Source organism: Felis catus, chromosome E1, assembly GCF_018350175.1.
Source record: "Felis catus isolate Fca126 chromosome E1, F.catus_Fca126_mat1.0, whole genome shotgun sequence".
In the NCBI taxonomy this organism is placed as follows: Eukaryota; Metazoa; Chordata; class Mammalia; order Carnivora; family Felidae; genus Felis; species Felis catus.
Window position 1 is genome coordinate 35883197 of NC_058381.1, and position 16251 is coordinate 35899447.

Here is a 16251-nt window from a genome sequence, read left to right on the forward strand (position 1 = left end):
TTCAAACACATAACTGGGACACGGCCTTGCTTTGACCCCAAGATGGGTGAGCCCAGGCTCCCTGGGACTGAGCAGACCATTGTCCCCCAGGTGGGGGCTACCCCGTAAGCCATGGAGGGGCTCTGGGGAAGCTTGTTTTGATGGAAAGAGCAGGTACCAGGTTAGGATCCAGAAGGCCCTGGCCTTTCCCATGACGCTCGGTGATTCAAGGCGAGACCCTGTGCCCCGGGAGCTAACCTGGGTCTCTGAAGACCTTTCTAGAGAAGACAACAATCAATACTGAGGACAGGTGGGAGGAGGGGTGTGCCTCTCTCCCAGCCAGGAGGTCAGGCGTGCTGGGTGGGGACAGCGGCTTGCCCTCCTGTCAACACTTCCTCTCCCAGGCCGCGGTCCTGCCTCGGCGTGGGGCGTTTGCTGTGCAGGACGCTGGGGTGCCGACGGTTCATTAGACGGGCCTCGGAGGAAGGGCCTCTGCCTCTGGGGAGCCTCCAGGCCAGGGGCACGCAGCCCGTGCCCCTCAAGGAGTCTCCACTCTGCGGCAGCAACAGCTCCTGTCCAGTCTCTCATTAGTCTGGGACGGGGGACATCCACATTTCCTATTGTCACAGCCCCCAGGTTGGCGGGGACACAGCACTCCAGATTCAACCTGAGTCAGAGGTAGGAGCAGGGGCCTCAGAGGGAGCGGTGGGTGTCGGGACGGCAGAGGACATGAGGCAGAGCACAGAGCGAGGCCAAGCACGGGAAGGAAGGGAAAAGGATGAGAAGGGTGAGAGCAGAAAGGCCTGGATCCCGGGGGGCGTGTTCGACTACCGGTAGAGCCTCCCCAGCTCGGCGTCAGAGGTTTTATCAAACAATATTTGTTGAATGAATGAGTACTTAGGGAGAACAGACGGGTATTAGGGGATGAGGTCCACAAGGCTTAAGAACCGTGCGGCTCCCAGAGCCTGGGTTTCAGAATCTGCCCCTGCCAAGGCTCGGCGGGCTCCGGTCTGGCCTGGGCCCCTTCCTTCTGCCTTCCCAGGGAGGACCCGGTGGAGGCCCAGCGCCCCGGGGGTCCTTTCTGGGGCCCGGGAAACGACGTGGCCCTCTGCGGCCCACCTGAGCCACTCGCTCGCGTTCCCCTCCCCGGGGTGGATGACACCTCGAGGGAAGACCCTTGTTCTCAGGGGCATGGCTCTCCTTTGGTGGACGTGGAGGTACCCCTGTTTCTGAAGCCGGGCCGTTTGGGGAGGTAACAGAACCACGCCTGCTCTTACCCAGAGGGTCCTGGGCAGGGCCAGGGTCTCCGGCAGCTCAGGCCTGGGCTCAGGCGGCCTGTGCCGGTCCCAGTGCAAGCACAAAACCAGCACTGAGAGCGTGGGTTTCAAGAGCCTGCCACTCTGCCCACCCGTCCCCCCCCTTCCCCCCCCCCCCCCACCACCCGGGGCCTGGTTGGCCCGGCTCCCCGGCTTGGCTGCAGACCGAGCCAGAGGCAGAGGCCGCACCGGCTGTTCCGTGCGGTTTGTGTCCACCGGGTGGAAGAATCATCCGAAAGCCCGGGGTTCACTGAGTGGTGGGAGGGCAGCCACCACCCTGCCATGCCCTCTCCCCTCCCGTCCCCGGGCCCCTCCTGCCCTGGACTTCCAAAGCTGTGTTGTTGCAGGTAATTAAAGGGTTTTAATTAAATTAGGATCCCATCTGGCTGGGATCAGCCAGGCCCTTAACGAGGATTGTGTGTCACCAACATCAGAATGTGGATGGGGACTCAAGACGTGCGGGGGTTGGATTTGGGGACGGGAGGCCTTTCAGAGGGAGTAGAGAATCCTTCTGAGCCCTCCAGGGGCCCCCCGCCATGCAAAAGCGACACGCTCCACCTCCCCAAGTGGAGACTGCGTGTCTCCGTGCCCGGCAGGCAGTCGGGGGAGGACCGGAACTTTTCCCAAGTTCATTGTCGCCTGCAAGCCCCTAAAACATCTCCCGTGCGCGGCAAGGTCTGGGCACATTCTCTCATTGCTACAGATGAGGAACCGGGTCCACAGACGGGAACTGCTCAGACGCATCCATTGAGTCGGGTGGTGATAGATTTACCTGTAAGAGATAGAGATCCAAAGCACAGCGGCTTAAATGAGGCAGAAGTTTGAGTTTTCTCTCACGTAAAAGTCTGAAGGTGGGCAGCCTGGAGCCCGTATGGTATTTCCGGTGCACAAAATACGCCCTCGCACCAGGTGTTTGGGACCCAAGCCTTCCCCGCCGCCGCTCGCTGCTCTGACCCTTCCAGGGTGTGACTCTGACGCCCATTGTCTAAGATGGCGGCCAGAGCTGTCTTGTCAACTGTCTTTCTAGAAGTTGCCAAATAACCTTTGGCTTACACCTCACTGGTCTGATCTCAGTCACATGGCCACATCTAGGCGCAAGAGAGGCAGAGAGAGATGTAGTGTTTCATCTCAGGCAGCCCTCGGCCCAGCTAAAAACGGAGGATTCCGTTCCTATGGGAAAAGGTGCAATGTGTATCACAGGACAGTTAGCGGGCTCTGCCTCGGGTGTTACGGGACAGAACCAGGCCGGGAACCCGGGTCTCCCAGCTCCAGCCCAGGGCCATTTCGCCCAGCTCCCCCAGGGAAAGGCTGAAGCTAACGTACACCCCACGCCCCAAAACCCAGGAAGGAGGAAGGAATATTGTCGAGTGAGTCATTTAACTTTTCCTAACGATGCTCCAGGGTGGGTAGATCCCTAGGTGTTCACCCAAGGGCATCTGGGAGATGATTGATGCTCTTTGTCCGAAGCCACCCAGCTAATGAATGACAGACCCGGGACCGGCGCAGATCCAAACTCCTGCACCACACATGTTGCCAGTGCAGTGGCAAGTTCGGGAGGTGCCAGCTCGCCCTTTGGGACCATCTAGCCAGGTGGCCCCGAGAGGACGAACCGGAAAGCTTTGAAGTGGCCATCCGCCGCTTGGATTTTCCGGTCGGCTTCTGAGCTCGCCAGGCCAACCGGAAACCGGGTCCCCCCGTGTAACGGGAGCCCAGCCCCCGACGGCTGAGCACCAGGTCTCTTCTGTCATTTGTGCTCAAGGATGGTGGCAGCTGCCGCTCCGGGGCTTTGGCATAACTGGCAGGTGCCACCCCCGCCCGATCTTGCCTCCTCCCGGGGGGGGGGGGGGGGGGAGGGGCTGGTGGCGCCTCTCTGCGCCTGTCACCCCAGCCCCCAGTTCTCCTTGCAGGACCACAGGACTCAGAGTCTGTGGAAGTAACATTTCTCTCTCCCACTCCCAGCCGTGGCATTGGATCGCTTCCCAACACAGAGCGACCGGTTCGTTGCGTCTCCCACAGCCCCCTACACCTACGCGACTGGATAATCCAGGTCCCTGGTCACTCCCTGACCTTCAGCCGCCTCCACCCCCATACACACCCTTCCCCCACTTCCCTACCCACCCATTGCCTCCTGCATCTCTGAGCAATGGGCCTCGCCTCAGGAGAGTGCCACATGCAAGGTCACCAGCATCCCTGCCAAGGATGGGGAAGGGGGGTGACTCAGTCCCCGCTTACTCATCCCAGGGAGGAAACATGAGGGGGAAGGAGGACAGAGGAGGGACCTAGACCCTTGCCACTCGACCCAACATGTAGCCCCTCATGAGCCCCACAGACTGCTGGGAAGGTTCACCCCCTCAGAGGTGGGGACACCGAGGCCGAGGCAGTACGGTGAACAAAGCCGAAGGGCAGACCCGAGGGCCGGCTTTCCCCGTGTCCATATCGCGGTTCCTGCCTTCAGGGAGACTCCGGGCAGATGAGGGAGGCGGATGCTGTCCTCACAGGGCTCTTCAGTCAGTTGTGGAGGGACAGACCCTGCTTCCTCAGTCTCATAGGGGGATACGGGCTGTGACCTCAAAGGGCATCCAGTCTGGGAGGCTTGTTCCAGAAGCTCCGAGGCCTCTGCCCTGGGGCAGCTCCCCAGCTAGGCGGAGCGGATGGGGAGCTGGGCCACAGGACCGAACGGGCAGCGGTGGGGGAGCCAAAGGGGTGGGGTGGGGGTAGGACCTGGAGCTTCTCTCTGGGAGAGGAGACCGGCTCCTTCTAGAGGGATCTGCTCTCCCGTGAGTGCTTGAACGGCAAGATCAGGCGACCGGAGAGCCCTTTTTGTAGTCCTTGGGGGAGGTCACAGACATTGCTCGCCAAGGGCGCAGAGGTTGGTACCTTCGTCACCAGAGGCAGTGGGACAGACCCCTTACCTTCGCAAGGACCAAGGGGGCGTAGAAAATATCCGGTGGTGGCAAGACTATCAGGGCCCAGAGGTCTATTGCAAAAGAATCACAATCCGGGAGAAAAATCTATTAGCAAGATCCTAGCCGAGGAGAGCAGCCAGGTTACTGGGGAAGGGCAGAAAAGGAGGGATGAGGCAGTGGAGTGTGCGCGTGGGTGAAATGAAGTTATTAAAATGAACCCCCCCCGCCCCCCCCCCCCCCCCCCCCCCCCCCGCTCAGGCCGTATGCGTGCCAAGCGGGCCAGCCCTCCAGCTGTCAGCAGCATCTGGCTCTCCACAAAAGAAGAGCCGGAGGGGGGTGGGTCAGAGTGTCCCCCGGTCCTGCTGATCGTCCAGCCAGGGCCAGGTGAGGGGGGCCCAGGACCACCCCCCTCCGTCTCTCCCTCCAGTGCCCACAGGGCCGTAGGCGGTGCTTGCGTCTGGGAGGCATCCGCAGGTGAGAGAACCCACCAGATCTCCGCGGCAAGGCCCCCAGGGCAGGGCCTGTCTGAATTCTAAGGACCTGTGCCACCTTCCCACCCACCTGTCAGGGTGGGAAGGGAGAGTGTAGCTATGGTGGGGGGGGGGGCGGGGAAGAAGGGGTGCGTGTCTCAGATCTCTGCTCAGGAGAGGTGGCCCCGGGAGGCTCGGTGCAGGGGAACGCTGGCATAGGAGTGTGAGCCTGAGTCATGTGCCCTTTCTGGGTCACTTCATACAGCAAGGTGGCTTCTAAGGCCTCGTCCAGCTCTGCTCTGCAGCGAGAGGAGCACTGGGCCGTGCTGAGTGCTGGCGGGCAGGGGAGACAGGCTGCGGGCGGCAGGACCGTTGTCTTCCCCTCTCATGCTAGGACTTTCCTCGCCGTGGCTGCACGGCCGAGAGGGACCCAGGGGACCCGAGTGCTGCCCTCCCAAGCGAGCAGCTTGAGGATGACCTTAGAGAGGGCCCTGTGATCTTGGTCCTCGGGGCTCAGCATCCCGCTCACCGAGCCCCAAAGGGCCCGGCTGGCCCTCCCAGGCAAGGCGTCACCGGCTGACAATCCATCCCAAGGCCCTCCTGTCGGCTGGCGGGGGGGGGGGGGGGATGGCTGCTTTCCAGCCTCCTTCTGTCCCCACTCCCCCCCCAACCCAGCCTGTTCCTGCACTGACTGACACATGATCAGACAGAAAGCCCGACACCCTGCCTCTCTGAGAGGACCCTTCCAGGAGATTTTCCTAGGAGAGGCAGCTGGAAGGTAGTCGGGAGGGAGCCTCAGAGGCGTCTCTTCATCTTAGGGGGCCAGAGCCAGAAAGGAACAGAGAGGTCACGGGAGTGGTCCTTGGTGTCCCCTCAGGAGCGTCGGCATCTCCCTGGCTCCTCGCTAGAAGGGCAAATCGTCTGGAACCCAGAACTCCATGTCTCAACCGACGCTCCCGGTGGGTCCGATGCCCACTCGCACGGGAGAAGCTCTGGGTTGGGCATATTCCTCATGTTACAAAGAAGCGGAAAGATGGGGCGCCTGGGTGGCGCAGTCGGTTAAGCGTCCGACTTCAGCCAGGTCACGAACTCGCGGTCCGTGAGTTCGAGCCCCGCGTCGGGCTCTGGGCTGATGGCTTGGAGCCTGGAGCCTGTTTCCGATTCTGTGTCTCCCTCTCTCTCTGCCCCTCCCCCATTCATGCTCTGTCTCTCTCTGTCCCAAAAATAAATAAACGTTGAAAAAAAAATTTTTTAAAAAAGAAGCGGAAAGAGACCCAGAGAGGAGAATGGACTTGTCCAAGGCCACGGGGCCAAACCCTGACAGAGCGAGGCCCCCCCCACCCACCCCCCGGGGGCCCACCCGGATGGCAACCCAGGGAGACAAGGAACACAATGGCCCATCCCCCCCCCCACCAGCTCTTCCTCCCCAAGCTGCTTTGCAGGGGCCACCCCCACCCCCTGGGATCACCGAGCAGTGTCTGCCCAGCTTTCCCAACAGGTCCCAAAAAGGAGGCTGGGGAGGGAAGCCCTGAGGCCCTCCGTGAGCACCGGCCCCAACGGCCGTTGTCGCCCCGCAGCTCTGGTCTCCAGGGAACATCTTGCCGCCATCTAGCTGAGCAGCGCTGGCTGGACGGCGGGGCACCCCGGGGCCCTTTCCCTCCCTGGACAGTTCAGAAAGCAGCGCCCTGGGAAAGCTTTATTCCCGGCTCCAGAACAAGACTCTGCACACAAGCTGACAATCAGGGGATCGCACACCCCGCCCTCCCCTCCCCCACCCACAGACAGACACCACGGAACAGGTCCAGCGCCCTTGTCAGTCTGGCGTCGCGCGGCCCCGAGCTGCCGAAGGCCCTGTATCCATCCGGGTGGGTCCCAGGCTGACGGGCAAGGCTTGCTGGCTGGACGAGGACGCTCCCAGAGGAGCCAGCAGGGGGGTGGGGTGGCGAGGGGACACAGCGCAAGGGTGGGCTCCCATCTGTGGCCTTGGTGGTGGGAGAACCACAGTCACCCTCGGTTGCAGCTGAAGGATGGGTGACCCATCGGCACAGGGGTGGACAGGGGCGGCGGGGAGGGGAGGAGCGGCAATGGCAGGAGAGGGAATTTTGGAAAGGTTACGGCCTGGCGGGGAGCAGACGGTCTATTCGTCAAGACGTCAAAACGACTCCAAGGGTCACCACTTCAGCCTGAAGCCAAGTTCAGTCCACCGTCCAGGACAATGGGCTTGGGGGTGGGGGCTGACTCAGCGGGGCTCAAGAGTTCCTCCGGCCCCGCCCCTCCCCCCACCCAGGGCTGGCTCCCGGGCAGCCCCGTCTCGTCTCTGCCGTCCTTCGGTGCCCTTGCGGATGAGAGACCCCTCTCCTTGTTCTTTCTCAGGATGGCAAGGAGGGAGCCGAGGCTTCGGGCTCTTCTCCGTGACCTCATCTGGCCACACTGGTCTGCCTTCGCCAGCGGTCTCCTGGGCCCAGCACCTTCCTGTCGCTCAGCAGGGGAGCCCCGCGGGGCTGCCCAGAGACCCCACTCCTCCTCCAGTGCTCCTATGCCCCGGCCGCTCCACAACCCCAGGCTGGGGCCCCGCACTTGGGACCCCTTCCCCACCGCCACGTGAGACTTGGCCCCGGCCCCACCTGGCATCTCCTTCTCTCCACCCCCCCCTTCCCTGCCTGAGGTCCCTCCCCGTGTCCCTGCCCAGTATCCAGCCAGATGGCCTCCTCCGCGGGCAGGCCCGTCCTTCCAGCCCCGGCCCGGCCTCTGTGGCCCGCCCAGGGTCACCCGGAGGGGTAGTAGGGGGTATCACTGTGGTAGTTGTAATCTGGGCACACCTTCTGGACCAGCCTATAGTCCGTGCTGTAGAAGGCGATGTAGACGCAGACGACCTTGAAGGGCTGGGAGCAGCTCCAGGTGGCTGAGCTCTGAGCGTGGTCTCGGGAGCAGGTCTTGGCCGGGTCGTGGGTGCAGAGCGAGGTCCGGCGGCCCCGTTCCACCTTCTCCCACTCCATTCGGCAGTTGAAGATCTTGGAGGCCTTGGCTTCGATGAAGATCTGCCGCTCCTGGTGGAACTCTACAGCTTTACTGGGCGGTACGAGGCTGATGGAGATGTTGCCCTGGCCGGTGGCGTTGTGTCGGAAGTGGACGCTGAAGGTCCCGTTGCCGTGGTCCACGATCTTCCCCGTGACGAGCAGGTTCAGGGCCACCGTCTTGATGTTGGAGTAGAAGTCACCCCAGCCGAAGATTTTCTTCACCTTGGCTGACGGTGGGGGGCTGTGGTTCGGGCGGTTGGGGGGCTGGCCAAGGACGCCCCATGCCTCCCCGGGGGGAGCCAGCAGCCCTAGGAGAGTGGAGTTGGCCACGAGGCGGGACTTAGGTGAGAGGTGGCCTCGCTTCCGAGGCATCCGGGGCCGGGGCTGGCTCTCGTGGTCATCACGCTCCGGGTCCTCGGAGCCGGGAGGACCGTCATCCTGGCCGTAGATGACCTGTGGAGGGAGTTGGGAGGACAGTGACAGCCCCGTCCCCAGAGGACCCAGGAGTTCTGGTCACTGTGTCCCCCACCAGCAGCCTCATCTCCCTGCCTGTCCCTTCCGCTGACTTGAGGCCGAGTGATGTCTCACCCGTCTTACTCTAGGGGTTGGATGCATACTCCGGCTTGTGCCGTGGTCCCATCTCGCCCTCTGACACCCCGGCCGCCCCCATCTCCTCACCCCACTGTCTCGTCTCTGGCTACCGCTCAGCATCTGGAAGGATGGTCGAGAATTCTCTCCAGTGAGCCATGGCACCAGAGGGACACAGCCCCTGCCCCTGAGGAGGCCCCATTCTGACGGGGGAGGCCCAGCTCCCGATCCCGGGAGAGTCCTCATCCGATGTCAGAAGCATAACCTCGTGCTGACAGAGCCCCCGGTCTTACAGGAGAGGTTATGAGGTTACAGTTTCACAGAGGAAAATCCCCCCGCCTCTGTAAAAGTCCCAGGGTGATACGGAGGCACAGTCACGGCCCTCAAAATGCGCCATCCCTCCGCTGGGAGAGCCCCCCCGTTTGACAGGGCTTTTTGCCACTTCCTAGGCTGTTTAGATGAGACCCCCCCCCCCACCCTTCCCCTGGGGTAGTTTTGTCCTCCGAGACTAAGAGAACCAGCAGACAATGGGATAAGAAAGCTGGGCCCAGTGACCTTCTCTCTCCGGTACAAAGGCAGCTCAGGATTGGGCACGAGGAATGGGGAGGCGGGAGCCCTGGAGTGAGTTCCCCACCCAGGATGGCCCAGCCGCGGCCAGTCAAAACCTCTGGGGACCACCGAGGGTGCCATGCCAGGACACTATCGCTCTACGAGGCAGTTTTTCTTATTCCCCTTCTACAGATGAGGCCACCAGGTTACGTCCCTCCAAGGCCAGGTCGCACGGGGTCGGCCCTCCCATTCTACCACACACTCCCAGCCCCTCGGACCAGGTAGGTCCGTTTATGGAGATTGAATCCAAGCCCCATCCCCACCCGGACTCTTCTGCCAAACAGCCAAGGCTCGGCCAGCCTCTGCTGGACCAGCTATGGCAACAGGCATCACCTGGGAAGGCCTCCTGGAGGAGCCGTGGGGGAGGGCCGGCAGGACGGAGTGACCCAGCTCAGACTCGGGACAGCTCTGGAGGGCAGCAGGGAGTAGGCAAGGTTTCCTGAGGGCAACTGCCCGGTGTGTGCTTACTCAGCTTCGGGACAGAGTACTCACCCTCTGTGTCTCCTTACCAGTGCTAGGGACACCAGCTCAGAGTGGGGCAGCATTCGGGTTGCTGGTGACCCCTGGGGTGAGGATGGGGGACCCCAGAAGGCTGGGCTCTGGAGGGCTCCCAAGGGGCCTGGGGTCTTCACGCCCCCTGTTCTGATCCCGGCCATGCCTGCAGAGGTGTGCTTGGGTGGCCCTGCCTGCTAGGCCCCAAGGGTAGTGGGAAGGGACAGCCAGGAGGGGAGACTCCGGGGCGGGGGGGGGGGGGGGGGGCGCTGGGCTCGGTTCTGCAGACCTGTGTTTACTTGGTCCTGGGGGTCGAAGCTGAATGGCTGGAGGGTGGGGAGAAGGGCCGCAGGTGGGGATGCGAGAAGGGGAGGGTGCTTGTACATAGTGGCAAAGGGGAGGTGGCACGCGCGCGGTGGGGGGGGGGGTGTTGTTTTGAAGAAACGGACAGGTCCAGATGTGGGGCCGAGGCTTCTCTAGACAGGACTGGGGTGGGGGCGGTCGGAGAGGAGTTAAGCCCCTGGCGGGGGGGGGGGGGGGAAAGCGGGGGGAGGGGGGGAGTCCCGGGCGTCCCGGGCCGCAGGGACGCGGCGAGCGAGTGCACGGGGAGCGGGCTCTGGGCGCTCCGCTCAGCTGCCGCGGGCGCCCGGGGCGGGAGCCGCCTGCCCAGGTCCTGTGGGGCTCCGGCTGCGCGCAGCCGGGAGAGGAGAAGAAAACAACAGGCGGGGAGGGAGGGAGCGGGAGGGAAGGCGCGAGCGGGGTCCACGGGGCCACCCCCCGCGCCCCCCCCCCCGCCTGGACAGCCTCCGCGCGCTGGCGGGACCCAGGTCCCAGGCCCTCTGGGTCCCCGAGGTCGGAGGAGAGCCCACGCCCCCAGACCTGGCAGGTCGTCAGCTCCGCCACCCACCCCCACTCCCCTTCCACGCGTCCCGGGGCGCCGGGACGGGGTCGAGTAACCCTCGGCGCCCCGCTGCTGGCCTTTTCCCTCGTGCTGGTCGCACCTCCCGCCACCAGCGGCCGAGTGGGTGGGCCAGCCGAGCACCCTCTCCCCGCCCCTATTAACCCTTGCGGTCCAGTCTCCGTCCTCGGACCCGCCCTCTCCCCCTCCACCCCCCACCCCCGGCCTCCGGGCTTCCCCTCCATCCCGGCGATGTCGGGGGGTGGGGAAGGGAGAAAGTTTCCGGGCTCTCCCCCGTCCTCCGGGCCCCCGCCCCTCCGCGCAGCTCCCCGCGGGCCACTCACCAGATAGAGGCTGCCCTGCACTAGGAACACGAAGCAGCAGCGAGTCAGTTGCATCTTCCTCCTCTGCTCTCGGGTCCCTGTCTCTCCTCTTTTCCTGCCGGGCGCCCAGGCCCCTGCCTCGCCCCTGCTCCTTCAGGCGCGCCGTCCCATGCTCCAGTCCCCGGCGGCTCGCGGCCCTCCCCTCTGCCGGCCGCCCGGGACCGACCCCGCCCCCTCCGGTCCAGCTGTGCGGCCGCCGCCGCCCCCCTCCCCGGGCCCGGCTGCGCGCGGCGCGGCCCCCTCTCGAGGTCCCAGATGGGCGCCCCGCGCGCCTCGAAGGGCCCCAGCCGCGCGGTGCCTCTGCCGCTCCAGATCTGCGCTCGGCGCCCCCCGCGGTCCAGCGGCGCCGCTCTCGCCCAGATGTGCTGGGGACCCGCGCGCGCGCCCGTCCCTGGCGCTAATTCCCCAGACCAGACGGCCCCTCCCGCCCCGTCGCGGCGCGCCCCCTGGCGGACGCCCCTGGCCGCGCCGGGCCCCGCCGCCCGCTCCCCGCGCAGCACCCCGCCAGACTGGAGCGCTCCTGGCGCCCAGGCGGCTCGCGCTTCCTCGTCCCTCCCACCGGCGGCGGCGGCGGCGGCGGCGGCAGGTACGGTGAGCCCAGCCGGTACCTCCGGAGTTAACTCCTCCCCTGCCGGCCCGCAGCGGGGGGACCTAGGATGAAGGCGGCCGGACGCGGGGGCGGAGGAAGTCTGGGCGAGGAGGGGAGAGGGTGGTGGCCCGGGGATAGGGACACTACCCTTTCCATCCCTCCCTCTGGCAGGGCGCCCGTTCTCCCCCCCCCCCCCCCCGCACCTCCACCCCCGCAGCGGGCACTGGGAATCTGCTGCCCTGTCCTGAACCCCAGGAGACCTGGACTTTGGAAAGGTTATTTTTTCCAAACCCATGCCAACAGCCAGAGAGAACGTCAGTAATGAGTAGCCTATCCCGAAGCTGAAAGTGACTTTCTCTCTGCCAGACTTGCTTCTGTGCCGAGGGAAGTTCTTCTGGGTGTCTACCCGTACTCCTTGTGTTATAACGTCAGTTTCTTTCCTCTTCTACTTTACTCGGGGGGGAGGGGGGGGGTTGGGATCACCACCACCCCACCCCACCCCCACCCCCGCGCCGTCCGATTAATGTGATGGGAAACTTTGGCCAGAGCCCTGGGCTGAAAAGGTCACCGGGGGCCAGGCTGAATTCTGGGGCTGGGGTCCCGCGTCAGCCTCCTGAGAAGCTGAAGGGCGAGGCGGGCAAGGTTTCCTTGAAAGCTGTGCCTGCGTTCTTCACTACTTACCCTCCCTGTGACCCAGGGAGCCACCAGGACAGGGTGCTCCTATCCCATGGGGTCCTTGCTTTTCTCCCACCTCTGCAAGCCCCCAGGGCAAGGAGGACCCTTATTTGGAATTCCCCAAAGTGGGGCCCATCCTCCGTGGTCCCACGCACATCCGTGTTTCCTTCCCGGAACTCCAGGACCCCTTCAGTCCTTAGAAAAAGCAAAGGTCAAGTCCTCAGCACCCCTTGGAGGTTGTGAGGGTGAGGAGGTACCCCGGTGGTTGGAGTGGTCCCAGTCCGGGGCTGGGCCGAGGGAGCACGGTGGGTGGGCACTCTGCTCTGTGGCCCTCCGAGCCTAGCTTGGTCTCTGGCTGCAGCCCCCAGCACGCACCCAGCCTCCTCCCCCACCATCTGCCAGGCGGGTGCGCGGGGAATGCAGATGAATCTTAATATCAGCCTGGGCCAAGTGCGATGAGGGAGACAGATTCTGCAGAACCCAGACAGCATCGCAGAGCCCCCTGCATTCCCCCAGGCGCCCTAGGCAGTACCAGGATGCATAGGAGCCCCTCCCTGGTGGTGGTGGCGGGGGTGTGGGGGTGTGGGCACGTCTATCAGAGACCCCCAAAGTCCGGGGAAGAAGGAACAGACAGATCCTTGTCTGGCCTCCGAGCCTCGGGTCCGGCTGGGAGGAAGAAGCTGTTGGCCTGAGCGTGGGCAGCTGGTTCTAGAGCTCAGCTAGGCAGAGGCGTGGCGGGGCCCACTCCCGGTCCGTCCCCAGAAGGTCCTATCCCCAGGAGAACCGTGTGGCTCAGCAGAGAGGGCACAGGCTTTCAGGCCAGACAATCCTGGATTCCACTCCAGGCCCGGCTGTGTGACCTTGGGCAGGTTGCTTTGGTTCTCTGAGGCCAGTTTCCCCGATCTGTTGTTGCAAGCACTGAAAGAGACAAAATGTGCAAACAAAGCTCATGCACAATGGCTGGCGGGCAGTCGTGGGAGTGCAATCAAGGGAAGTTCTCGCTTTTCTACTTCCCACACATTTGCTCTGGCGGCGCCTCCTGCCAGGCTTGCCCTCCCTGCCCTCTCGGCCATTTCTGGCTCTCACTTCCTTCAACTTTCCCTTCTGCATTCGTCCGCCAACCCTTAGTCGGGCCTGTCCTCCGTGCCAGGTGCCGGGCCGGGGTCTGGGATTCAGAGACGAACGGGACATCCCTGCCCTCAAGGGTCTCACTGGCGAATGTGCAACCGAGACGTGGAAACTGATGATTCTAATTCGGTGTGGTGAATGGATGATAAGGGATCCCTGTGACAGGCATCACGGATGCACCGAGTATGGTGCGGGCGGGGTCCAGGAGGCTCGGGGAGGGCCTCCTGGAGGAGGGGATGCCGAGAGGCCTTGAGGAGGGGGTCGGCCAGCAAGGCCATTCCTGGCAGAGGGCACTGACTGGACACAGGGAGGAGGCTGGGCGCAGAGGCGGTGTGCTGTTACTGGAGCGCAGAGGGGAGGGGAGGAGAGGCTGGAACAGGAGGCTGTCACGCGTCAGGTCATGGGTTAAGACCTCTGAAGGGTTTTCGGGGAGGGGGGTGGCGCTGGTGAGTGCAGTCAGCTTGCATTTTGGAGAGCTTTTGGAGAACTCCCTGGAAGGAGGAGAGACTAGAGCGAGGGAGGGCGGTGGTGGGGGGGACCTGTTAGGGGATAAAGGCAAGGGTCTGGGGAGAGGGGGACACTGAGGACATCTTGTAGGAGGCAAAATAACCAGGATGTGTTTGTTGCTGAGACGAGAGAGGAAGGCGGAAAGGGGCTTGCTGAGGTGAGCACCAAAGGCGTGGGAGAGGAAGGTGGGTTCTGGAGAAAGGATGGCGGGGTCAGCTTTGGTCATGTCAAGCCTGGGTGCCGCGGGCCCCCCGAGGGCGGAATAAAGTCTAGCCCGGGGCGCAGGAGGCGTGGATGACAAGGGGAACAAGGGGCTTGGATGGGCAGAGGAAGAGCGGTGCCCAAAGGACCCCAGTAAGGAGCTGGCAGGCAGGGGCAAGGACGGGGGCAGGCTGGTCCTGGAAGCAGTGGGGCGCCGTGGGGTTGTCACAATCGTGTGCCACGCAGCGTGGGGGTTCTTGCAACACATGCAGATTCTAAGAGGGCCTCACCCCCGGGAGCCTTTCAGGAGATAGGAGCCCCCCCACCATGTATTCTTATAAGCCCCTGCCCCGTCCCACGTGACGCCAACGGGGGTTGCCTCTGGACTTCACTTTGATAAACTCTGTCAGGAGGGTCAGGAAAGAGGGAAACGAACGGCAGCTCAAAGGAACACGGTGGCCGGAGAAGGGGGGGGTGGCCAGAAAAGCGACCGCTGGGGTTGACTGTTCTGGCAACCGCACCCCACCTTGGTCCTTCTAGCTGCTCCCCCGGGTGGGAAGACAGACCACAGATTCTGTGAGCTGGGTGCACGGCCCTGTGCTGGAGGCAGCACCCCCCCCACCCCCACCCAGGTCTGCCATTCAGGCTAACCCTCCCACACCCTGCCCTGCCCCAGGAAGGGGGCAGCACCCGGTGCAGGGGGCCCACCCCTCGGCCCCCAGCCTCCTCAGTGCACCCGCCGCCAGGTGCAGTTGGCATTTGCTTATAGCACCTCTGCTCCCACCGGCTTCTGCCTCGCCCTGGGAAGGATCCTGTCCGCATCCCTCTCCATCCCTCCCCTCCCCTCTCCTCCTGGGGGGGGGGGGGGCCCAGTGCTGCTGGGAAAGCAAACAGCCCAGTAGGTGCCCGGTAGGTTAGGTCGGTGCTTATTGAATGAATGGGAAATGGGGTTCCTGATGCTTTGAAAGGCAGAGAGTGGATGCCCTTGAGCCAGCCAAAGCCAAGAGGTCTGGGGGGGGGGTGGGTAGCGGGAGGGGGGGTGGAGGCAGCCACCGATCATGATTGTCGATAATCTCTTATGTTTACCAGGCAGTTTGCACTTTGCAGTAATTCCAGCATCAAGTGTTACGACGGATGCTACATCCAGGGGACTGGGGGGAGCCCCGAGACAAGCCCTGATCCAAATGAGGGGGCCAAGGACGAATCACAGAGAACTCAGTCCTGTGATCCTGTGATATGAGGATCGGCCTGGCCCCGGCAGCGGGGGGGGGGGGGGGGGGGACGGTGGAAGGGGAAGGAAGGAAAGAACCCTTCCGGAAGAGGAAGCAACTCCTGAAAAGGCCTGAGATGAAAGCAGTAGAGGTGGGTTTCTGATGAAGGCGACATGAAAGGGTGCCTTGTCCCACACAGAGTCGCGGGGCTCCGACTTTCATGTCCCGGGCTGGGTGTGGAGGCACCGCTGTGATGGGCAGTCCTCAGGCGCACGGAGACTTTGGGGTTTGGGCTCCGAGAGAGAGATGGAGATTAGCCAGCCGAGACAGAGCAACACAAGCTCCCAGATGGTGGGCAGTGGTGTAAAAGTGGAACCCAGCAAGTCCCCAGTGAGAGGGGCCGGGGGAAAAACTCTGCGAGACATGACATTTCAGCTGGGATGTAATGACCTGGAGGCCTTGGCCCCGCCGCAGAGCTGGGGAGGGGGCTTCCAGGCAGAGGGAACAGTACACGCTAGGACCTTGGGACGAGGAAGCGTTAGCACCTCGGACAGATTTGAAGGAAGTGAGTGTGGCCACGGAGCGGGGAGGGGGCGAGCCAGCAAGGCGGGCGGGGCCGGGTGGCCCAGGGCTTTGTGGGTCTGGTTAAAGATTTGGGGTTTCATCCCGTGATTAAGGTGTTTCGGGTCTATTACAAGTTTTAAACGGGTCAGAGCTGCCCTCGCCACGATCACTAGAAAGGCCACTCGGGGGGCGCCTGGGTGGCTCAGTCGGTTGGGCGTCCGACTTCAGCTCAGGTCACGATCTCGCGGTCCGTGAGTTCGAGCCCCGCATCGGGCTCTGGGCTGACGGCTCGGAGCCTGGAGCCTGCTTCGGATTCTGTGTCTCCTCCTCTCTCTGCCCCTCCCCCGTTCATGCTCTGTCTCTCTCTGTCTCAAAAATAAATAAACGTTAAAAAAAAATTAAAAGAAAAAAAAAGGTCACTCGGACAGCAGTGCGGAGGGTGGAGAGGGGAGGGGGTAAAAGTGGAGGCTGGGAGGTGCCCGTGGGCTGAGTGAGGACAGACGCCACGGGGAGAAGGACGCAACGTTCAAGGGGTGCAACGGAGAGAAGTTCGACTCCGGGACACGCGGTTGAGGAGTCAAAGGTGACTCCCAGCTTTCTGGCCCGGAGGACAGGGCAAAGAGCAGGTTTGCGGGGGGGGGGGGGGGGGGGGGATGCAGAGACCCCCACCCCCTCCTCAACAGGAGGAGTGTAAGGTGCCATGGGGTGGGTGCTCAGG

General features: G+C 63.5%; 1 protein-coding gene across 4 annotated transcripts; it reads right to left on the bottom strand.

The window, feature by feature from the left end:
- Positions 1–6353: 6353 nt before the first annotated feature.
- Positions 6354–12416, bottom strand: NXPH3 (neurexophilin 3). 4 transcript variants are annotated; one of them, XM_045044657.1, is made up of 2 exons: positions 11929–12416; positions 6354–8141 (listed from the first exon to the last, which is right to left on the bottom strand). In XM_045044657.1, the coding sequence occupies exon 2, from the start codon at positions 8058–8060 to the stop codon at positions 7437–7439; it is 624 nt and encodes a 207-aa protein (XP_044900592.1). In that variant the 5' UTR covers positions 8061–8141; positions 11929–12416; the 3' UTR covers positions 6354–7436. The 4 variants fall into 4 exon arrangements, with proteins under 4 accessions (XP_044900592.1, XP_023099616.1, XP_019673281.3 ...); XM_023243848.2 differs by lacking the exon at positions 11929–12416 and adding an exon at positions 10620–10841; XM_019817722.3 differs by lacking the exon at positions 11929–12416 and adding an exon at positions 9395–9843.
- Positions 12417–16251: the final 3835 nt, after the last annotated feature.